Raw genomic sequence first — 16,944 nt, forward strand, 5'->3', positions numbered from 1 at the left:
GTCATGAAGCTGGGTACATTGAAGTTAATTTGTTCAAGAATTTCAGGACAGTCAACTCTTTCATTCACTAACTTGAATAAAAATATGAGCGACGCACATTTTCTGCGATGCTCTAAACTAAAAAGTTCCAAACGTTCATATATGACATCATTACTGATACCTCTCTCAGGGTAAGAACCATCTATTCTGAAAATTATAAATTTACAAAACTTTCTTTCAACTCTTTCAATGGTTATGTTAGGAATCACACGTTAAAAGGTAAGACCTCGTTAGTCCTTAGCTCGCACAAGTTTCTCAACTTCTGAGAGTTGTCGTTCGTATGGGGGCGATAGCTGATTAACGGAAAAACAGATTTAAACAGATAGAATGGACTCCAGACGATACTTGCATATTCTATTGTCGAACGTACGTAGGTGAAATACAACAGCTTCATGGCTTTGATATTATGAAATTTTCTGCAATTTCTAACAATGAAACCATAAGCTCTGAGAGATTCTGAAACTTTTTGTGAAATATGTCTACTAATTTATGATCGAATATTACCCCTAGGTCTTTGATCTCATTACATCTCAGCAGATCTGAATCCTGTATTACATACGGGAATGTATAAACCTCTTTTCTTCGACTATAACTCACTACTTTACATTTCTCCACATTGACTTTCAATTTATTATTGCTATAACAAGCAACAATAAATTCTAATTGAGATTGAAGATTTACACAATCACCTACTTCCTTAATTATAGAAAATAATTTCAAGTCATCCGCGAAGCATAACCGCTCACAAGCTAAACTTTCACATAAGTCATTAATAAACAATAAAAACAAAAGAGGACCTAGGTTGGAGCCCTGAGGTACACCAAAAGAAGCTATATATGTTCTAGATTTATAACCGTTATACGACACGAATTGTTTTCTACATGTCAGATAGGATTGCATCAGCAGACAGGCAGTATTCGAAAAACCGAAACTCATCAGTTTATTGAGCAAGATACCATGATCAATTTTATCAAATGCTTTAGAGAAGTCCGTGTATACAACATCAACTTGGCCATTGTTATCTAATGCCTCGAATCATCTTGATCTAAAGTTGAATACACACAACCAAAAATATGTGGAACCACCAAATATGTTTCACAACATGAATATACTGGAAAATTAACTATTTTATATAAGGTTTAATATTCATTCAATTCATGATGGTTAGTCTCCTATTCCTCCAATGTAGCCTAAATCAGTGACCCGGTATTTCCTGAATCTAAGCTATAGTCCCTTTTAAAACTAATTCAATGCATTTTTTATGGACTCACATCTGGTGAGAATGGAGGCCTATCCAAAATGGACACTCATTCTGCTTGAAGGCATTTCTAAGCAAGTTTGGGGGAGGGACGTTATCCTACATGAATATAGAATTTTTTCCTAATTCGCTTCTTCACAGCCTAACTATGGGTCACACTCAAAATTTCCATACCTTCTACCAGTAAAAGTTTGTTGCATGGCTAGTAAACGAGCATTTGCCCAGAATATTGCGTCTTTTGTATTTTGAAACACATCTACTGGTTCAAAATCTAACTTGCCTTCCTTTAGTTCTTAGATTCGTTTTCTTATTACTCTGCAACCCTAAATTGTCTTCCACTATATAAACATCGACCACAAAGTCTTCTGCATATTGTTTTAATTGAAGCACACCTGCAACTTCCAGACGTTGTTTCAGGATAGGAAACTGCCGGATTTCTTCTAAAAACTTGGCGGCATACAAAACCGTCCTGCCGAACTGCATTTCATGTTGCAGATACCACAATCGATTATTTGTCACGGTTGAATAAAAATATGTAATTCAAACCAGTACACTAAGTGTCTTCCATCAAAAAAGTGCGATACTGAATACCGAATGATTTCATACAAGTTTGGTTGTGTATAATGAGCCAGAAAATTTTGTATTTCACAAAATAAATTGTTACCTTAGTTTCCGTAATTTTGTAACCATTATCTCCTTTCTGCCAATCCCACACAGAAATATTGTGGTCAGTGGCTTCATCGATAGCTAATAATAGGGATCCTCCATCAGCTTTACTAAATGACAAACAGCATACAGACACATCGAAGTCATTCATTCCTATGACAGCTTGGGTATGTAGCGATACGGAATTCCATACTCTAATGTGAGGCTATAAAAAGAAATCAAATTATCGAATAGGTTTAGGTTTTTATTCAAGATCATTACCCTTGCGTCTCTTCTATCGTGACCAGCACATTGACCTGTGGCAATCAACATTTTGTTAGGGTGGATAGCTAAACTGAAAAAAAAGAGGATACCACATTATGTGTACGAAAAACAAAAAGGTATTTAAAATAATTTCTAATTTAGAAACAAGTTTCTGAAATAACTAAAGTAACAAGGACAGAAAAAGATACAATAACTATATGACGGGGGAAACTTTGGATTACACAAAAACCTTACCTCTTAACGTCATCAGTATGTTCCACATAATGCCTCTGATTCTGGTCTTCTACATTGTACAAAACCACGACGCCAGCAACGAAGTAAATCATCTCCCCCGTAGGCAGAAAGTATAGGTTGGACCTGCAGTCTCTACCTCGATACCCGTATACCCAGTCGAGTTTCAGTCTGCGGGAAGGGGCTGTACATACTTTGGTGATCTCGTAGTTTTCTCCCAGATCGGTGGGGGCGTACAGAATGATGGGCCTCCCCCTGAGGAACATCTTGAGCGTCTTGTCTTCTTCATTATACGTGGCGTCTTTTGTCCTAAATAAACAAAATTACTGGTGAATTATAGAATAAAATTCAACACAAATATTTGGTGCGTCTCGTGGAATTTTGTAAAATCATCATTAAAAAATTAGAGTTTCCTTTTTAATATCTTCTTAAATAACACTAGAAAAAAATGCAACAAAATTGTCGAATTTTGGTCATTTTCTAATATCTTCTCTATTTATCGGAATTTTCTAAGTTTCAAAACATCATTTGAAGGCAACGTTTTAATAATTTAGGTGACTTTGAATCTCTCAATGTTTCCCATTTTCACATACTGGCTGTCCTTATCTTTGAGGTAAAGTATACCTATAAAACTCAGGATTATTATACAATCGGTTTCAATATTCACGTGTCATGCAAGATCTTGATATTTTGTGGTTCTCCCAAAAACACTCTGACCACAAACACTGGCAAGTGTTCACATTATCATGTGTTGGTAATGTCAAACCATTATTGTAAATGAATACAGTCCACTGTATCATTATCGCTCTTGTTCAATATCTTCATCGTATTTGGGAATTACTCAACTATGAACAGTGTAATTTTTTCCAAAACACATGTATTCAACAATGAAAATAATCAGTAACTTATGAACAATCAAATTATTATAAATTAATGTTCAGAATAATATACAGAATGTAGAAAATGTTACGAGTTCAGGACTTTCATTGTTGAAAAATTTTCAGATACTCAAATGAGTTAGTTCGAACTGAGTTTTTGACTAAGTTTCGATTTTTGTTAGTATTCACAACTCATTCCGTTAAGGCGAAATACAAGATTTCTCTTCGTGAGCATATATATCCTGTCAGCTCATGTCCAATTTTTACTCTACTGGAGTGGGTTGTTATGTCCAAGATTCTTCTCCTTTGTTGATATCATCTCAACCCTTCCTACGTCGAAATTGCTAAGTACTTCTTGTTTTGTTGATCTATACAAATGTCCCAAACTCTTCCTGAAGAGTTTGGAACCAAACGACCAAACTCGATTAAAAATAATGATAAAAATTGCGTTTACCGGATAGCATGCTGATACAGTAATCCCTATATGCTTTCTACAAAAAAATCTTTATGTTACGCACAAGCCCTGCATGAAAATCCTTAAAGCGCTCTGGGTTCGAAAACATAGCGTTGTATCATATTGAAATGATTATAACGAAACATCATGAATAACTTATAAATGCCTTTCTTTTTTAAATTTCCTTGTTTTTAATATTACATTCACTACTACTATTTGTTTCAGTTTCATAATTAGTTTCAACTTTTGGCCTTCCATTATAAGAGTATTCTATTTTCAACTCTGTTAATAATTTTACCAATAATTGACTACACTGAATTACCAAACTTGTAACGTCCACTTAACTGTGTCGATATCCTCGTGGCTAGCCTATAAATATCGTAATCGAATGTCGTAGAAATTTCGCCAAAGTTCTGTCGAAGTCGGTAGCATTATTCTCGCTGCTTCTCGAGTGGCGGGAAATCATCGTACACTCGCGCGCTCTTAGCCACGTCACGCCTGGTATATGGCTACCAGCGGCGGCCGGCTTTATTTTCTTTCGGGCATGATTTACAACAATATGTTTAGGCAAACATTGTCAACCGCATTCACTTGAATGAAAAAATTGATTTGACAAAGCAAAAATATGTTGGAATTAGTTGTTAAGAAGAGATGGAAATATATTATTATTGTGAAATTGAGAAATCAACTATTATGCCTTATTTATTATATTTTTTCTTACATTTAAAAATTACTAATATTATATAATTCTTATATTTTACAGTTAATGGTTGAGTGTTGCTTTCCTTTTGTATTTTTTTTGTAATTCCTATTTGAATTGAGACTTTTTTCACCTCGATCGTAATTTGAGAGAAACATTCGTCAGATGAGGATATTTTTTGGAAGGGAGATCGATTCTTGAGGGGAGATCGATTCTTGAGCGGATATCGGTCCAATATCCTCACCCATGCTAGGAATCACCCATTAAAAGGTAAGAACTCGTTAATCCTTAGCACAGGTCAATTATGGAACTTTATCATTCGTCAATACAAATAATAGGTGAATTCTTAATCACCAATGTGTACACAACAGGTAAAAAGAGTTTATGTATATTTGATTAGCTACTCCATTAACTATTCAATATTCTGAACTGCTGCACGCAACTTTAAGCATGATGTGGTTGAAGCTTTCATTAAAAATATAGAATGTTGGATATTCGAAAAAGTAGGTCAATATACAGGGCACTTGTTAGTTCGCATGCGTTTGGGTCAACCACTAAAAACAAATAAAAGAATCCTAAGTAACATTATTCTGTCAAATTCTTAACAAACCTAGATAAATAGTGAATAAGTATACAAATAGCTTGCACCCTTTTCCCAACACATGTTGAATTGGAGGGACTGGTAGCATTCCAAAATTGTGATGGAAGATGCTGATTTGGTAATTTTACGCAGATGCATAATTAATTTTCATATTAAAGAGAAACGAGTTCCTACCCTTAGGGAAAATCCGGGATATTGACTATCACGGTGGCAAGTAGTTTTTTTGAAAAGAAATTCGAAGGAGAAAGGTGAAAAATAACAGAAAAATATTGATGGAATCCTTGAAGAAAATGCAGACCAATAAAGGAGAATGTGGACCTGGGCTTACAAAATTTACACGTTTATTATGTATTCTCGCTAACCAATTGTATCTATTTGTGGAAATAAACAAAGTAGTACATGTATTAAAGTGAGACGGAAAATTATATATTTTAAACCGCAACCGTATCGTTATTGGTCATTACCTTCCAATAGGGTGTAATAGGTGACAATGGCGAGTGTAACGTGTAACACGACTCTGTGTTCTGTGATCATAACGCCAAAAATGAATTCTGTAACAATTTATTTAATAATTGTCGTTACGTTTTATAGAACTAGTATGATGTGTGAAATTGTGTTGGAAATGTATAATTATCAAAAGAAAGCACACGTTGAAAAATAAGAAAAAAAACTTAAAAAGTGTTTTTTTTTTTTGTTTTCCAAGGCAATCCTCAGTGTCCAACTGAATAGTATATTCCAAATTTCACAGAACATATTTTGACAATTACTATACCTCTATCCCTATATCAAAAAATGTAATATATTTTCTAGGTATAATCCAAATAGCCCCCGTGGGTTGGGCTACCCATCGGGCGCGTTCCCAGGTGGCGGATAGGGGAACGGCCAGGGAACTGGAGGCCCTGTCCGGGAAGCCAATGTGGCCTTACGGACGGGGTAGCCGGACTTGTGGTCAGTGGCAAAAATAAGTATGGTGAGGGGAACTAAAACTCCCCAAAAGCCTTTGCAAAACAGCCACCGTGGACTAGCCTACCCAAGCTAAGGTGTAAGGAATCGTGCCGACAGCTGAATGGAGACTGGGCGAAACCTCATTGTAATCAGCCTACCTCTGGTAATGCGGGGCTCTGCCAGAGGTGACCAAACACTCCACCTCCAACAGCAAGGGCACTTCCTGCGGCGGGCGCCAAGAGCTCCCCCTTGAATGACGGCAAGGAACCGGCTGCCCCCTCAGGAAAGCTCCCTCACTTGTGCACCTACACGGAGGGAACCCCAAGAAGGTTGAAGGAGCCGCGCAACGACAGTAATGCCGCTGCACCTTCTAAAACCTTCGCGGAGGCTACCGTGAGACACCTCAAGGTTGTCAAAGAGAGTCGGCGAGTCTTGGCCTACACCTGCCAATATAAAGGAGATGTCTCCTAGTGACCTGTCCACCCTCCTGGAAAGGACAGGATGGACGATGACCTAGGAGGACAATTCCTCGGGAGGATGTACAATGGGTCACATGTGGCCTAAGTGCTGTGGGTCTACACGTCTACATATAATCGTCACATGGGTGGCGTAGATTTACTGGATATAGCAATCTGAGTCGGTGCGAAACATTATTGAAAAGTAAATTCCGCACTTTCGAATTAATTTATCACTCGTTGGATTCAACAATTGTTAAAAGCTCAAATAGATCAAATTTAAGTACAGTTAGTCATTGAATGAAGTTATTCTTAAATTTGCCAAGAAATGTGAAAATACCATAGAATACAGCGAGGTTTAAAATGCAATAAAGAAAATAATTATATATACCGAACCTCCGTTATGCCGCTTGAAAAAACAACTTGAAAATATTTCAATTGAAATCCTAAATAAAGATTCACAAAATATCAATTTTGCATTCAATCTGATTATTATAAACCGCTAATGAAAGCCCCATTGAAATTTTCATGAGACCTACTTCTGGATAACACCGTACATTATTCAATGATAAAACCTGAAATCTCTGATAATTATTATCTAAAACAATCTTTTCAACAAGGTCGAGAAATCAGTATTCAGCAAATTCCATCTATTTTTAAACAATGAATTTTTTAATCGCAGCTTATCAGCCTCGGAAACAAATAAAAAAAACACTATTGTTTTGAAAACCGATTCGAAAGCAAAACACCGGAACTTAATTTCCTGTACCTATTTTCAATTAAAATTCTTTAGAAAAAAAAACAAAATCAATATATGAAGGAGGAGAAAGAACCTGCATGTATCTTACATGATCGGGCTTCTTCTGGTTAAGGCTACACAAAATTGTACGTTGAGTAACAAAAATCACAGTCGAAACTGAATTACTGTTCCGTTGATACAGGCAGAAGTCACAAGTGGTTGAACACGATCACAATGGTAATGGTTTTATCCCGAGGACGATGGAAAAGGAAATACCGTATTACTACGTCGAATCGCGGTATTGCCACATTACATTGCGGCATGCGGAATTCCGTTTTGTTTGGACCGCGTCCTCGCGTTTTTTTAAGAATTATGGCATTGTTGTTACCTTAGCAGAATACTATTAATTGTTTCAAAAGTTTTGTCCGTTTTAATGAGTCTACTTTAAACTGTAATATCTGAGTGAATACTTCAATTCATTTATAATAATTAGGCGTCATTTTAGTAAGTTTACTTTTGCCAACGTAACAAAAGTCGATTAATTCCGTCAGCATAAAAATTGGCTGCTCGGAATTCGATGAAATCAACGAAGGCCGTTTTCGACTAGTCCTGAGTGAGGAAGTTATCGAAGTGGTTGAAAAGATGATACTCTGTTGGCGATAGGTCTGGGGAGTATGGTGGATTAGACAGAACTTTGATGCTCAATTCGTTTAATTTTCAGGCGGTAATTTGTGAAACGTGCAGTGTCGGCTGCGGCTGATGCAATTTTCAGTACATTTTGGTCGATTTCCTCACAATAGAACTCTCCTGTGATGGTTTGGCTCGGTTGCAGAAAGTTATATAGTGCGAATCACACCAGCCGCTGATCATACAGTAATCATGGTCTTTTCTGGCGGGTTTTCGCCTGAACGTCTCCTGTTGCAGAGGATCCACTTTTCAACGCACGTGACGATCAGATCCAAAATGGATCGTTTTGGTTGCGCAAAATCGAAGAACAGACCTCGAAACGTGACAGTTTCTGCCGATCAGTCAAATCGTGGGGCACCCACTTTTTGAGTTTTTGACCTTTCTAATATGTTAAAATGGACACCAACATGACTTGGCACAGTCATGTCGTCGCTGGAATTGCAAAAGCTTCTTCTCAAAAGCTTGGAAAACTGTTCCGAACCAGAAAACTGTAGGTACCTACACACCTCCGCAACTTTGGATACTTCATAAACTTCAGATCAGACCTTCTTTGGAGTATTTATTGTTCTCATGTATGGAACTCCACCCCCAAACATACCCTGACATACCCTGAAACTGCTGGATTCCAACCAGAAAAGAGCCATCAGTCTTATTGGAGACGAGAACATCACTTGCAATCTTGATAGTCCGGAACATCGAAGAAAGGTTGGAGATTTATCTCCCTTCTATAGATACTTTCACGGGAATCGTTCAAGTGACTTGGCACATTTGATTCCACCAAGAGCGGTACATATCAGAAATACGCGACAGACTGTGGTTGCTATTTTTGCACTGGCACCGCTTCAAGAACGCCTTAAGGATTTTCCTGTAGTGCTTGTGTTTTGTCCTTAAAGAAAAAAAACGCGTGGGAGCAGACGCCCACTTCTTCCGCCATCCCTCGCACTGTTTGTGATGGATCAGCCTCCACCAGCATCCTCAAATCCTCGTCCTGGATTACTGTAGGTTGACCACTTCGGGGATCACCTTCGAGTCTAAAATTTCCGGAACGAAATTTCGCAAACCAACGTCGAACAATGCGTTTATCTACACTATCATTGCCAAATGACTGGTTAATTTTTCGGCAGCGTTCTGGTTCAATTCGAACTCGTAGAGAAAAATTGGCCGAAAATCGCTTAAAGACATCATATAGCAATAAGTTGTGAAGATGCAAAAAATTCAAATAAATAAAAATGAAGAGCATCATGATTATATAGTACAAAATTTTCTATCGATCAGTATATATCACAAGACAGTAAAATAAACATTCATTTAGATTTGGAGTTACAAAAACGCATGATAGTAGAACAGACAAAACTTTTGAAATGACTCAATATAAATTCACTAGCCGCTTTACTACTCCTTTGTAATACTTTCGTAGCAGATCTATAAAAAAAATGTTTTTCGTTAACCAGCTGTCACCTCCTTACGAACGACAACCCTCAGAAGTCGAAACTTGTGCGAGCTAAGGATTACCGAAGTCTTTCACTTTCAAAGTGCGGCCATCGGGCTCGAACCACAGCGTCGATTGATTGAGAAGAAGGAACCACTCAGACTAACCTAACTGGTTACCGTCCTTCTATTTATAACTAACGGATTAAATTTAATGTATAGGTCTTCATGATTCCAAAATTGTCATTGATGGAAGTCCAAGTCTTCCTACTATCTACCAACACCATTAGGAGCAAAACCTAATATGAAATGAAAACAAAAAAAACTTGTTAATCTTAGCGAAACAGGGCTGATTTCGGTTACCAGGAAGTGCGGTGGCAACCTTACCAACTGCGGGCGGCAGATTTTTTATGAGGCCCTTGTCTATTGCGAAAAGTATGTCAATCGAAACTAGGTATTTTTGGGAAGATAATCAATTCATAAATAAATAAATAAATTGGAGTTCGAAAACTAAAGTGGCAAGTATTTAGTATTGAAAAAAGTAAGGTAAATGAATGTCTTGAAGATGTACCTACGCATGAAAAAGACTTGGTGACTTTCATCGAATACTTGTGATGCGCTGTTTGGAACCTTTGGTGTAGTAATGTATATTACTGCAGTTTTATCCCAACACCATACCGTTATTTCAACTGTTTTTCTTCAGTTTAATCTTCCTCTTGAAAATGATCACTTGGTGCTCGAAACACGTGTCGAGGTGTTGAAATAACGGTTTGGCGCTGGGAAAAAAACTCCAGTAATATTCTTCACTTTCACTGAGACTAAAATCCCCAATTGAAGCGTTATAATCCAATGAATGAGTTATAATTTATTTTCAATTGAGGATGTTTTATCGTGTGTGGATGGCCTCACCGGTTTCCACGGTTACCAGATTTAACGACTTTCAAAATTTTAAGTCGGCAGAGTCAGTTGTTTCCTGCTGACACCGCTGCACAGACACTAAAAATGGACCATGCGAGGTGAAATGAGATTTCATAATTGCTGCAGCTGTAGTATAACTCTCATTTCGAATTTATATTAAATATTCAATTTTAGTAACAAACTACTATATCAAGTACTGGAAGTCGATCTTTGGTATCGAATTTTTTTAAAATGTTTCATTAATTTTCAACTCCGAAAACTTCCCGAATACAGGTTTTATGGCAATAATTCTCAGGACTACTCCTATGGTGGGGTACATTTGGCGATTAAACTTTTTTTATTATGTATTTCAGCACTGAGATAATATCGTCGATTTATTCATATAATTGGCAAGTAGAATAAATGATAAGAGTTGACACACATTAAGAAGATTCCCCTAATGAAAATATGAAATATAATGATTAAAATAAAATCACAAAAATATATTACATTTTGTTCATGCAGTTAGGAAGAGATTCAGTTTGTATGTAATGATGGTATTGTACAATATGAAATATAATTCAACAGTTAACATGCATCTGCTCTTCCATGTAATTCATCACGAACGAGATTATTGGTATGGTTACATATATTACTTTTCGAAACATACTTATTTTATTATTGTTTCAATTAATATCTTAAGAAGTTTTAGACACCAATTTTTTTCTACTCAGGTTTTTGCGCGGGGCCCCTGTGAGGGGCCGCACTGAAGGATGCTAGATGGTCGCTTGGAGAGTGAATGGTAAAGGTGGATGGGCAATGCATCCTGGACGCAGTGAAATGAAGCCAGTATCTAACTGACAGCGGAAAAGTAACAATCATGCCTCTCTAATAAATAAACAAAATCATTGAAACTAAACATTAGAACATAAACGTTAAAGAAAATTATGAAAAAAAAAAGGATCTTGCTATTGAGATGTAGATGTTCCACCATACGAATTTAATGATTGTTGTTCCATCGAAAAGCATAAAACATCAGTTGAATTTGACAATGATGAGTACTGGGTACGACTATCATACTCGTGGCCAAATTGAGGGGCTTCCACAGACAAATTTCTATTTTCATAAGGTCTTGAATTTTCCCACAGACTCAGACTATGGCCCGGGCTTAATTCCCGCATATATGGAAGTAAACTCTTGAAGAAACACAAATCCGGATATTCATCGGAGCCGATTTCTTTTTCCAGAAGTGCAAATTTTTCCTTAATGGATCTGCTGGGTCCCAAATTGCCCTCCTTTTATACACATAATTTATTACGCTTTCCTCCATAGCTAGGCTACCCGGCTGGAATATCAAACACGACTGATTAGGTTGGATAGACGCCTGGCGTACCTTCGGATGGTTTCTGGAGGTTAGATGGTAGTGGGGGGCCACTGCGGCTACCGTCGTTCTGTTACTCACATTTATAAATAGCAGGATGTTCGCCAGGCAGCTGTCTACCATCGACCATACTACCAACCTTCCTGCAGTGCGGCCCCAGCTTAAGAGCGTGGCCCTGGGCGGTTACCCTGCTCGCCACCTCCGATACGACGTCTACCGGTCATGTTAACTGATGGTGAAAAACAAAAAAAACTCCTGCCAGCTGTTTTCATATACTGCTGTGGTTTGTTGTGATTCCAATGAGCAACAGTAATTTATTTAACTTATCAATTAGTTTCTGGTGTCTCCAATAATTGCACCAGAAACATAACTTTCACAAATTCACAATTCAACAACTCAATATATAAAAAACAGCGAAACAATAAACTTATTCCATGTTTCATATTCAGTTATTCCGATCAGCCGTTTAGCGTCACCATCGATAGAAATCCTTCCCGGCTCTGGCCGCTTATGTTCTTGCTAATCATATAAACACAGCACCGATTAAAATTTTCCTTACGTACCTATGTGAAAAATGTTCAATTTTTAACTTTAGTGAATATTTTATCATCATTTTCGTTCCAGGCCCTCAGTTCCGTCACCATCTCCCTGTATATTGTGTTTATCTGATCAATTAGAGTTTTTGTTTTATTTTCACTTTTTTTTGTCTCATCTTTAGCGAAATACTGTGGTTTTCTGTGGCATTCGCAAGAAAAATTGAGAAAGCTTCGAACATTTTGATGAGACGGATTATGTTAACATACGCATCCGTAGGTGACAGTTTGACCGCTAGCGACATCTGCATTAGTAACAAAAAACAAAGACGAAACAATAAAAAATATTATGTGAAGGTGCCTTTTACTCATTACTGGTCGGTTGAGGTATCCTTTCATGAGTAATTCAGTGTTAATTGATTACCAAAAAGCAGAAATGATTATAATAATTGTTATACCTACATCTTTTAAAATGTTAATTCTGCTTTAATGAAATGACATTTCCAATTTGGAACACCCGGTAACTGAATCAAACTAATGGTTACTATGTCCTCAATATTGCTTCTTGCACATAGTCATACACTCAAATGTTATTCAATTTGGAAGCCGTACCGCTTCGTCACGACACATCGCATGTTCACAGATCGCGAGTAATTCTAAACCGACACCGTGTTCATCAAAAACTTTTCGCTCTTTGCTCGAATGTCAAGGCAATTCGAGTTCAATTTGTACAACCGGAGAAGAATACGTCATGACTATAACTGAATGCATTTTTAAAATTAGTCATTTTCGCAGGCATAACGTGGTTGGGACAAGATGCAAGGAAACCAGTTTCAAAACCACACTACAAATTAGCCGATATCTACAGGGTGCTCAGGTTTTGATTGGATGATATTCGTTAGGATATAAAATTCTTGAAAATGTTGAATGTCGAAAAGATTTTTACAAATTCACACAAGAACTACAGCAAACCTCGTGAGCCCTCTACAGGTTGGTTTCTAGCTCTAAATATTAACATTGTATTTGAATAATTGATTTTAAGATAATTTCGAGATATCCATTCCATACTGAAGCAATTCTTTGAAAAATGTTCTTAAAATAAATATGAAGAATAGAATATATTGTTACTTTCAAACAATGAATTGATGAATTACGTTCTTCAAATGGAACTGCCTGAGAATGAAAATTGAAAGTGATTCAAATTGTTAAACGAAATCGTTCGACTTGAATATTTCACCCACATATTTTGATAAAAGTGAGAACGATACATTCATAGCCAACATATTATATTGGCCCTTTGCACCATAAAACTCTAAATAATATCTCACGAGTTACCGTAAAATTATAATCATCGCGGGAGAAAATAAATTTAGGCGGGCTGACAAACCGATGCGAGAGGCGTAATGAAGAAAGGTTGCAACATCGTTGGTTTTGTTTGAAAGTTAAGGTAGCATTTTTTTTCTGAAATTGATAGTTGTGAACATACTCTCATATGAGTAAATTTTATCAAAGGTCATTTTGTTATTAGTTACCTACTAGTTGGAGTATCCCGTTTCTCATAGGAAGTTGATAAGAGATTGTTCAGAAGTTGGAATAAAAGGATAAACTTAAAATGTCGATGGATCTGGTTTTATATACCTCTGCCAATGGGTAGAGGTATGTAAAAAGCTTCAAATGGTTCAGAATGTTCCAGAACATTCCACAGCATTCGAAACTTCTAGAATGCTCCGGAACGTTCCAGAATATTTCCGAACATTCCACAACACTCCAGAATGTTTCTGTATTTTCTGATCATCCCACAGTGATCTGGCATATTTCAGGATGATGCCGAATGTTCCAGATACTTATCAAACGTTCCAGAATCTTCTGAAATGTTGAGGAATGTTTTCCGAAATCCTTGAACATTTCCATAGATGGGGAATAGAGGGCTACAACAACTTATTATTCCCTTGATCATTCCACCATGATCTGGGATGTTACAGAATGTTCCCGAAGGTTCAAGACTATTCTGGAATCGTATGGAATGTTCTCGAACACTTTCGAGTGATCTAGAAATTTCGCTGTCAAGTGTACGTCCACTGGGAGCCACTGGCACAATGTCTCGTGTTAGGAATCACACGTTAAAAGGTAAGACCTCGTTAGCCCCTAGCTCGCACACTAGGCTAGCGAAAATCGCGAAAGACACTGACGAATGCATTGGAATGTTTATCTTGACCATTATCAGATCCAGTTAAAAATTAGTTCGATGAAGAGTATCGAATATAAGATAGTTGAATAATTTTAAAGTGTGAATGAAATAGGAATCCTTAAGTTGCATTTTGAGTTATTGAAGGAAGCACAAAGATACAATAATATTTACGTTGTGAATTTGGTAGACAAGAATGTTGAGGTAATGATGAAGAAGAGCAAACATAAATGGCAAGGAATAATTATATGTACTTCATTAGTTAGGAACAAGTTGAGAAAAAAAAAGAATTTAAATTATTTAACACTATAAATATAATAATAATAATAACTTTATTCACGTTTGGCGATAAGAGCAGAGCTCTTGTTTCGCAAATCATCATAATAGTTCATATATTGACAAAAAAAACAAATATATCCGATAAAATTGTTATGAATAAGTCAGTGTGCAGGTGTGGCTCTTGCAGTGGAAAGAATGTATAACTTTTCAATGTTCTTCGAGGTGTTTCTGAGGAAATGGTAAACGGCGAATACATTATTCAAGAAATGCTGGATTGGACTGAGAATAGATGATGATCTAGATTTTTCCATTACCTTATAAATTACGACAGACTTTTCGAAAGCAATCAGTTTAGGGTAGACATTTGTGAGTGGAACGGATAAAAGAGAGTGGAGTAGTTGAGAACAGTTATAGTTTTTTTTTAAATTGCAATTTTGCCACTCGCCAGTGAATAATGTCGTTATTTAATAAATGTACCACTTATTCAAATTACTAATAAGCTTGTCAACAAGTTTGAGGAGAGAAAATATGCCAATGTCACAGGTATTTTTTTCGGGTTATTCCTTAATTTGTGTGTTATACTAAGTTTGATGATTCTGGAATTAAATGTATACTCATATCAAATACTTCAAAACTTAACTATTATTTTAGAAACGAACACAATTATTTGATTCTAATGGTGCTAAATCAAATTTCAATACAGTCGAAGAATAAAAAGACTAAGACAGAATGGAAATAGCGCTCTCAAAATACTAAATTTGGAAATCAAGAGTTCAAATAAAAAATAAAATATAAAATAAAACAAAATAAAAACATACCCATGCTTATAATTCGGCTGGGAGGTGTTATTCAACTTCGTGTATAAATTAAGGAATGATTTCGCTGTGAACCTATAAGAAAAAAAAAAATAAATGAAAAATAATAAGACAAATGATAATATAGATTCCTGGGTGAGTTTTATCATGAGTTCGTCACAAGACTATGAAATATTCAACAGCCACTCAATCAAATAAAAATAATTTTTTGTCTTGTCATTTATTAATTCGAAGTATTCATGATTAAGTTTACAAATTTTCACATTACAGACTTTTATTCCAATACGTGTTTCACTACAAAGAAGCTTCCTCAGTTGGATTACTATGTACAGTTCGGCTGAAAAGTTCGTACGCTAACATAGAAAAACATTTTTTTGGTGAAATTTGATTTTTTTGTATTCAATATAGTTGCCTTAGAGGGCGATACAAGGATTACAGCGGTCAAACAATGTTTCGATACGATTTTTATACTACGATTTGTCTTTAGCTTCAAAATAAGTATCAGTTTCAACGATAACCTCTTAATCAGTGCAGAATTTCTTTCCAGCGAGCTTTCTCTTGAGGTCTGAGAATAGAAAAAAGTCGCTGGGGCCAGATCTGGAAAATACGGTGGATGCGAAAGCAATTTGAAGCCCAGTTCAAGCAATTTTGCCATCGTTTTCATATTTGTGACACGGTACATTGTCTTGATGAAACAGCACTTTATTTTTCTTCAAATAGGGGCCTCCTTTCAAACGCTCCAATAACGCTGTGTAAAATTTTGTTGACTTTTTTTATGTTTTCGTCTGTAATAGTCTCTTTGGGAAGTCCACTGTGTGCATCTTCCTCGATGCTCATTTCTTCTCGTTTAAACTTAGCAATCCACTTCTCAACGGTTGATTTTCCTGGGGCAAAGTCCAAGAGCATTTTTATCGCCAAAAAGCAATGTTATATTAACACAAGAAATTCATTTCAATCCATTTTCTTTAAACTTACAAAAGTGCTTCACTCAAAATGTTCTATCCCACAAACTGATAGTCCGACAGCTGTGAAAATTGTACACGTGTCTTTTGAAGGTTAGGATTAACTAAAAATCATATGGATTTGATACTAGTAGCGCCATCTGTATGTTAGTCTTCGAAATTTTCAGCCCACCTAATAGTAAAACGCGTATTGGAAATAAAGTCTATATTGTGAAGACTTGTAATCATTATTATGATTAGTGTTATTGCTTTTCACAAAGTAACGGGTTGGTGTATTCAAAATAACAATAATTACTCAATTTCATCGTACACTGTTAATTTTTTGCACTGATCATCACTATCATAGACATGTTGTGAATGAATAAACCCATATTTCACCTTCTTCACATGTGTTTGGTCACCAAGGGCTGCTATAAGAAAAACTTTAAATATAACGACTTTCTAGTGTCATATCTGTTTATATTGAAGCACGAAAGAATTCATATTGATTTCCGTTGTTCCTGAGAACCTTAAAGGATTATTTGTGATTTCAGGGTGGCAGTATCAT

At 36.3% G+C, this 16,944-nt stretch overlaps 1 protein-coding gene across 1 annotated transcript in view; it reads right to left on the reverse strand.

Moving 5' to 3' along the window:
• Positions 1-16,944, reverse strand: part of LOC111517659 (echinoderm microtubule-associated protein-like 2) — a 45,139-nt gene that overhangs the window by 9,209 nt on the left and 18,986 nt on the right. Inside the window, exons 5-8 of the mRNA XM_023173869.2 lie at positions 15,439-15,510; positions 2,462-2,767; positions 2,225-2,297; positions 1,962-2,168 (exon numbers count right to left, since the gene is read on the reverse strand). Of these exons, the coding sequence (XP_023029637.2) occupies positions 1,962-2,168; positions 2,225-2,297; positions 2,462-2,767; positions 15,439-15,510 (658 nt within the window). The remainder of the gene's footprint in view (positions 1-1,961; positions 2,169-2,224; positions 2,298-2,461; positions 2,768-15,438; positions 15,511-16,944) is intronic.

The sequence above is a fragment of the Leptinotarsa decemlineata genome, unplaced genomic scaffold (assembly GCF_025532065.1).
Source record: "Leptinotarsa decemlineata unplaced genomic scaffold, Ldec_3_MD MMD2_tig00026336_RagTag_RagTag, whole genome shotgun sequence".
Classification (NCBI taxonomy): domain Eukaryota; kingdom Metazoa; phylum Arthropoda; class Insecta; order Coleoptera; family Chrysomelidae; genus Leptinotarsa; species Leptinotarsa decemlineata.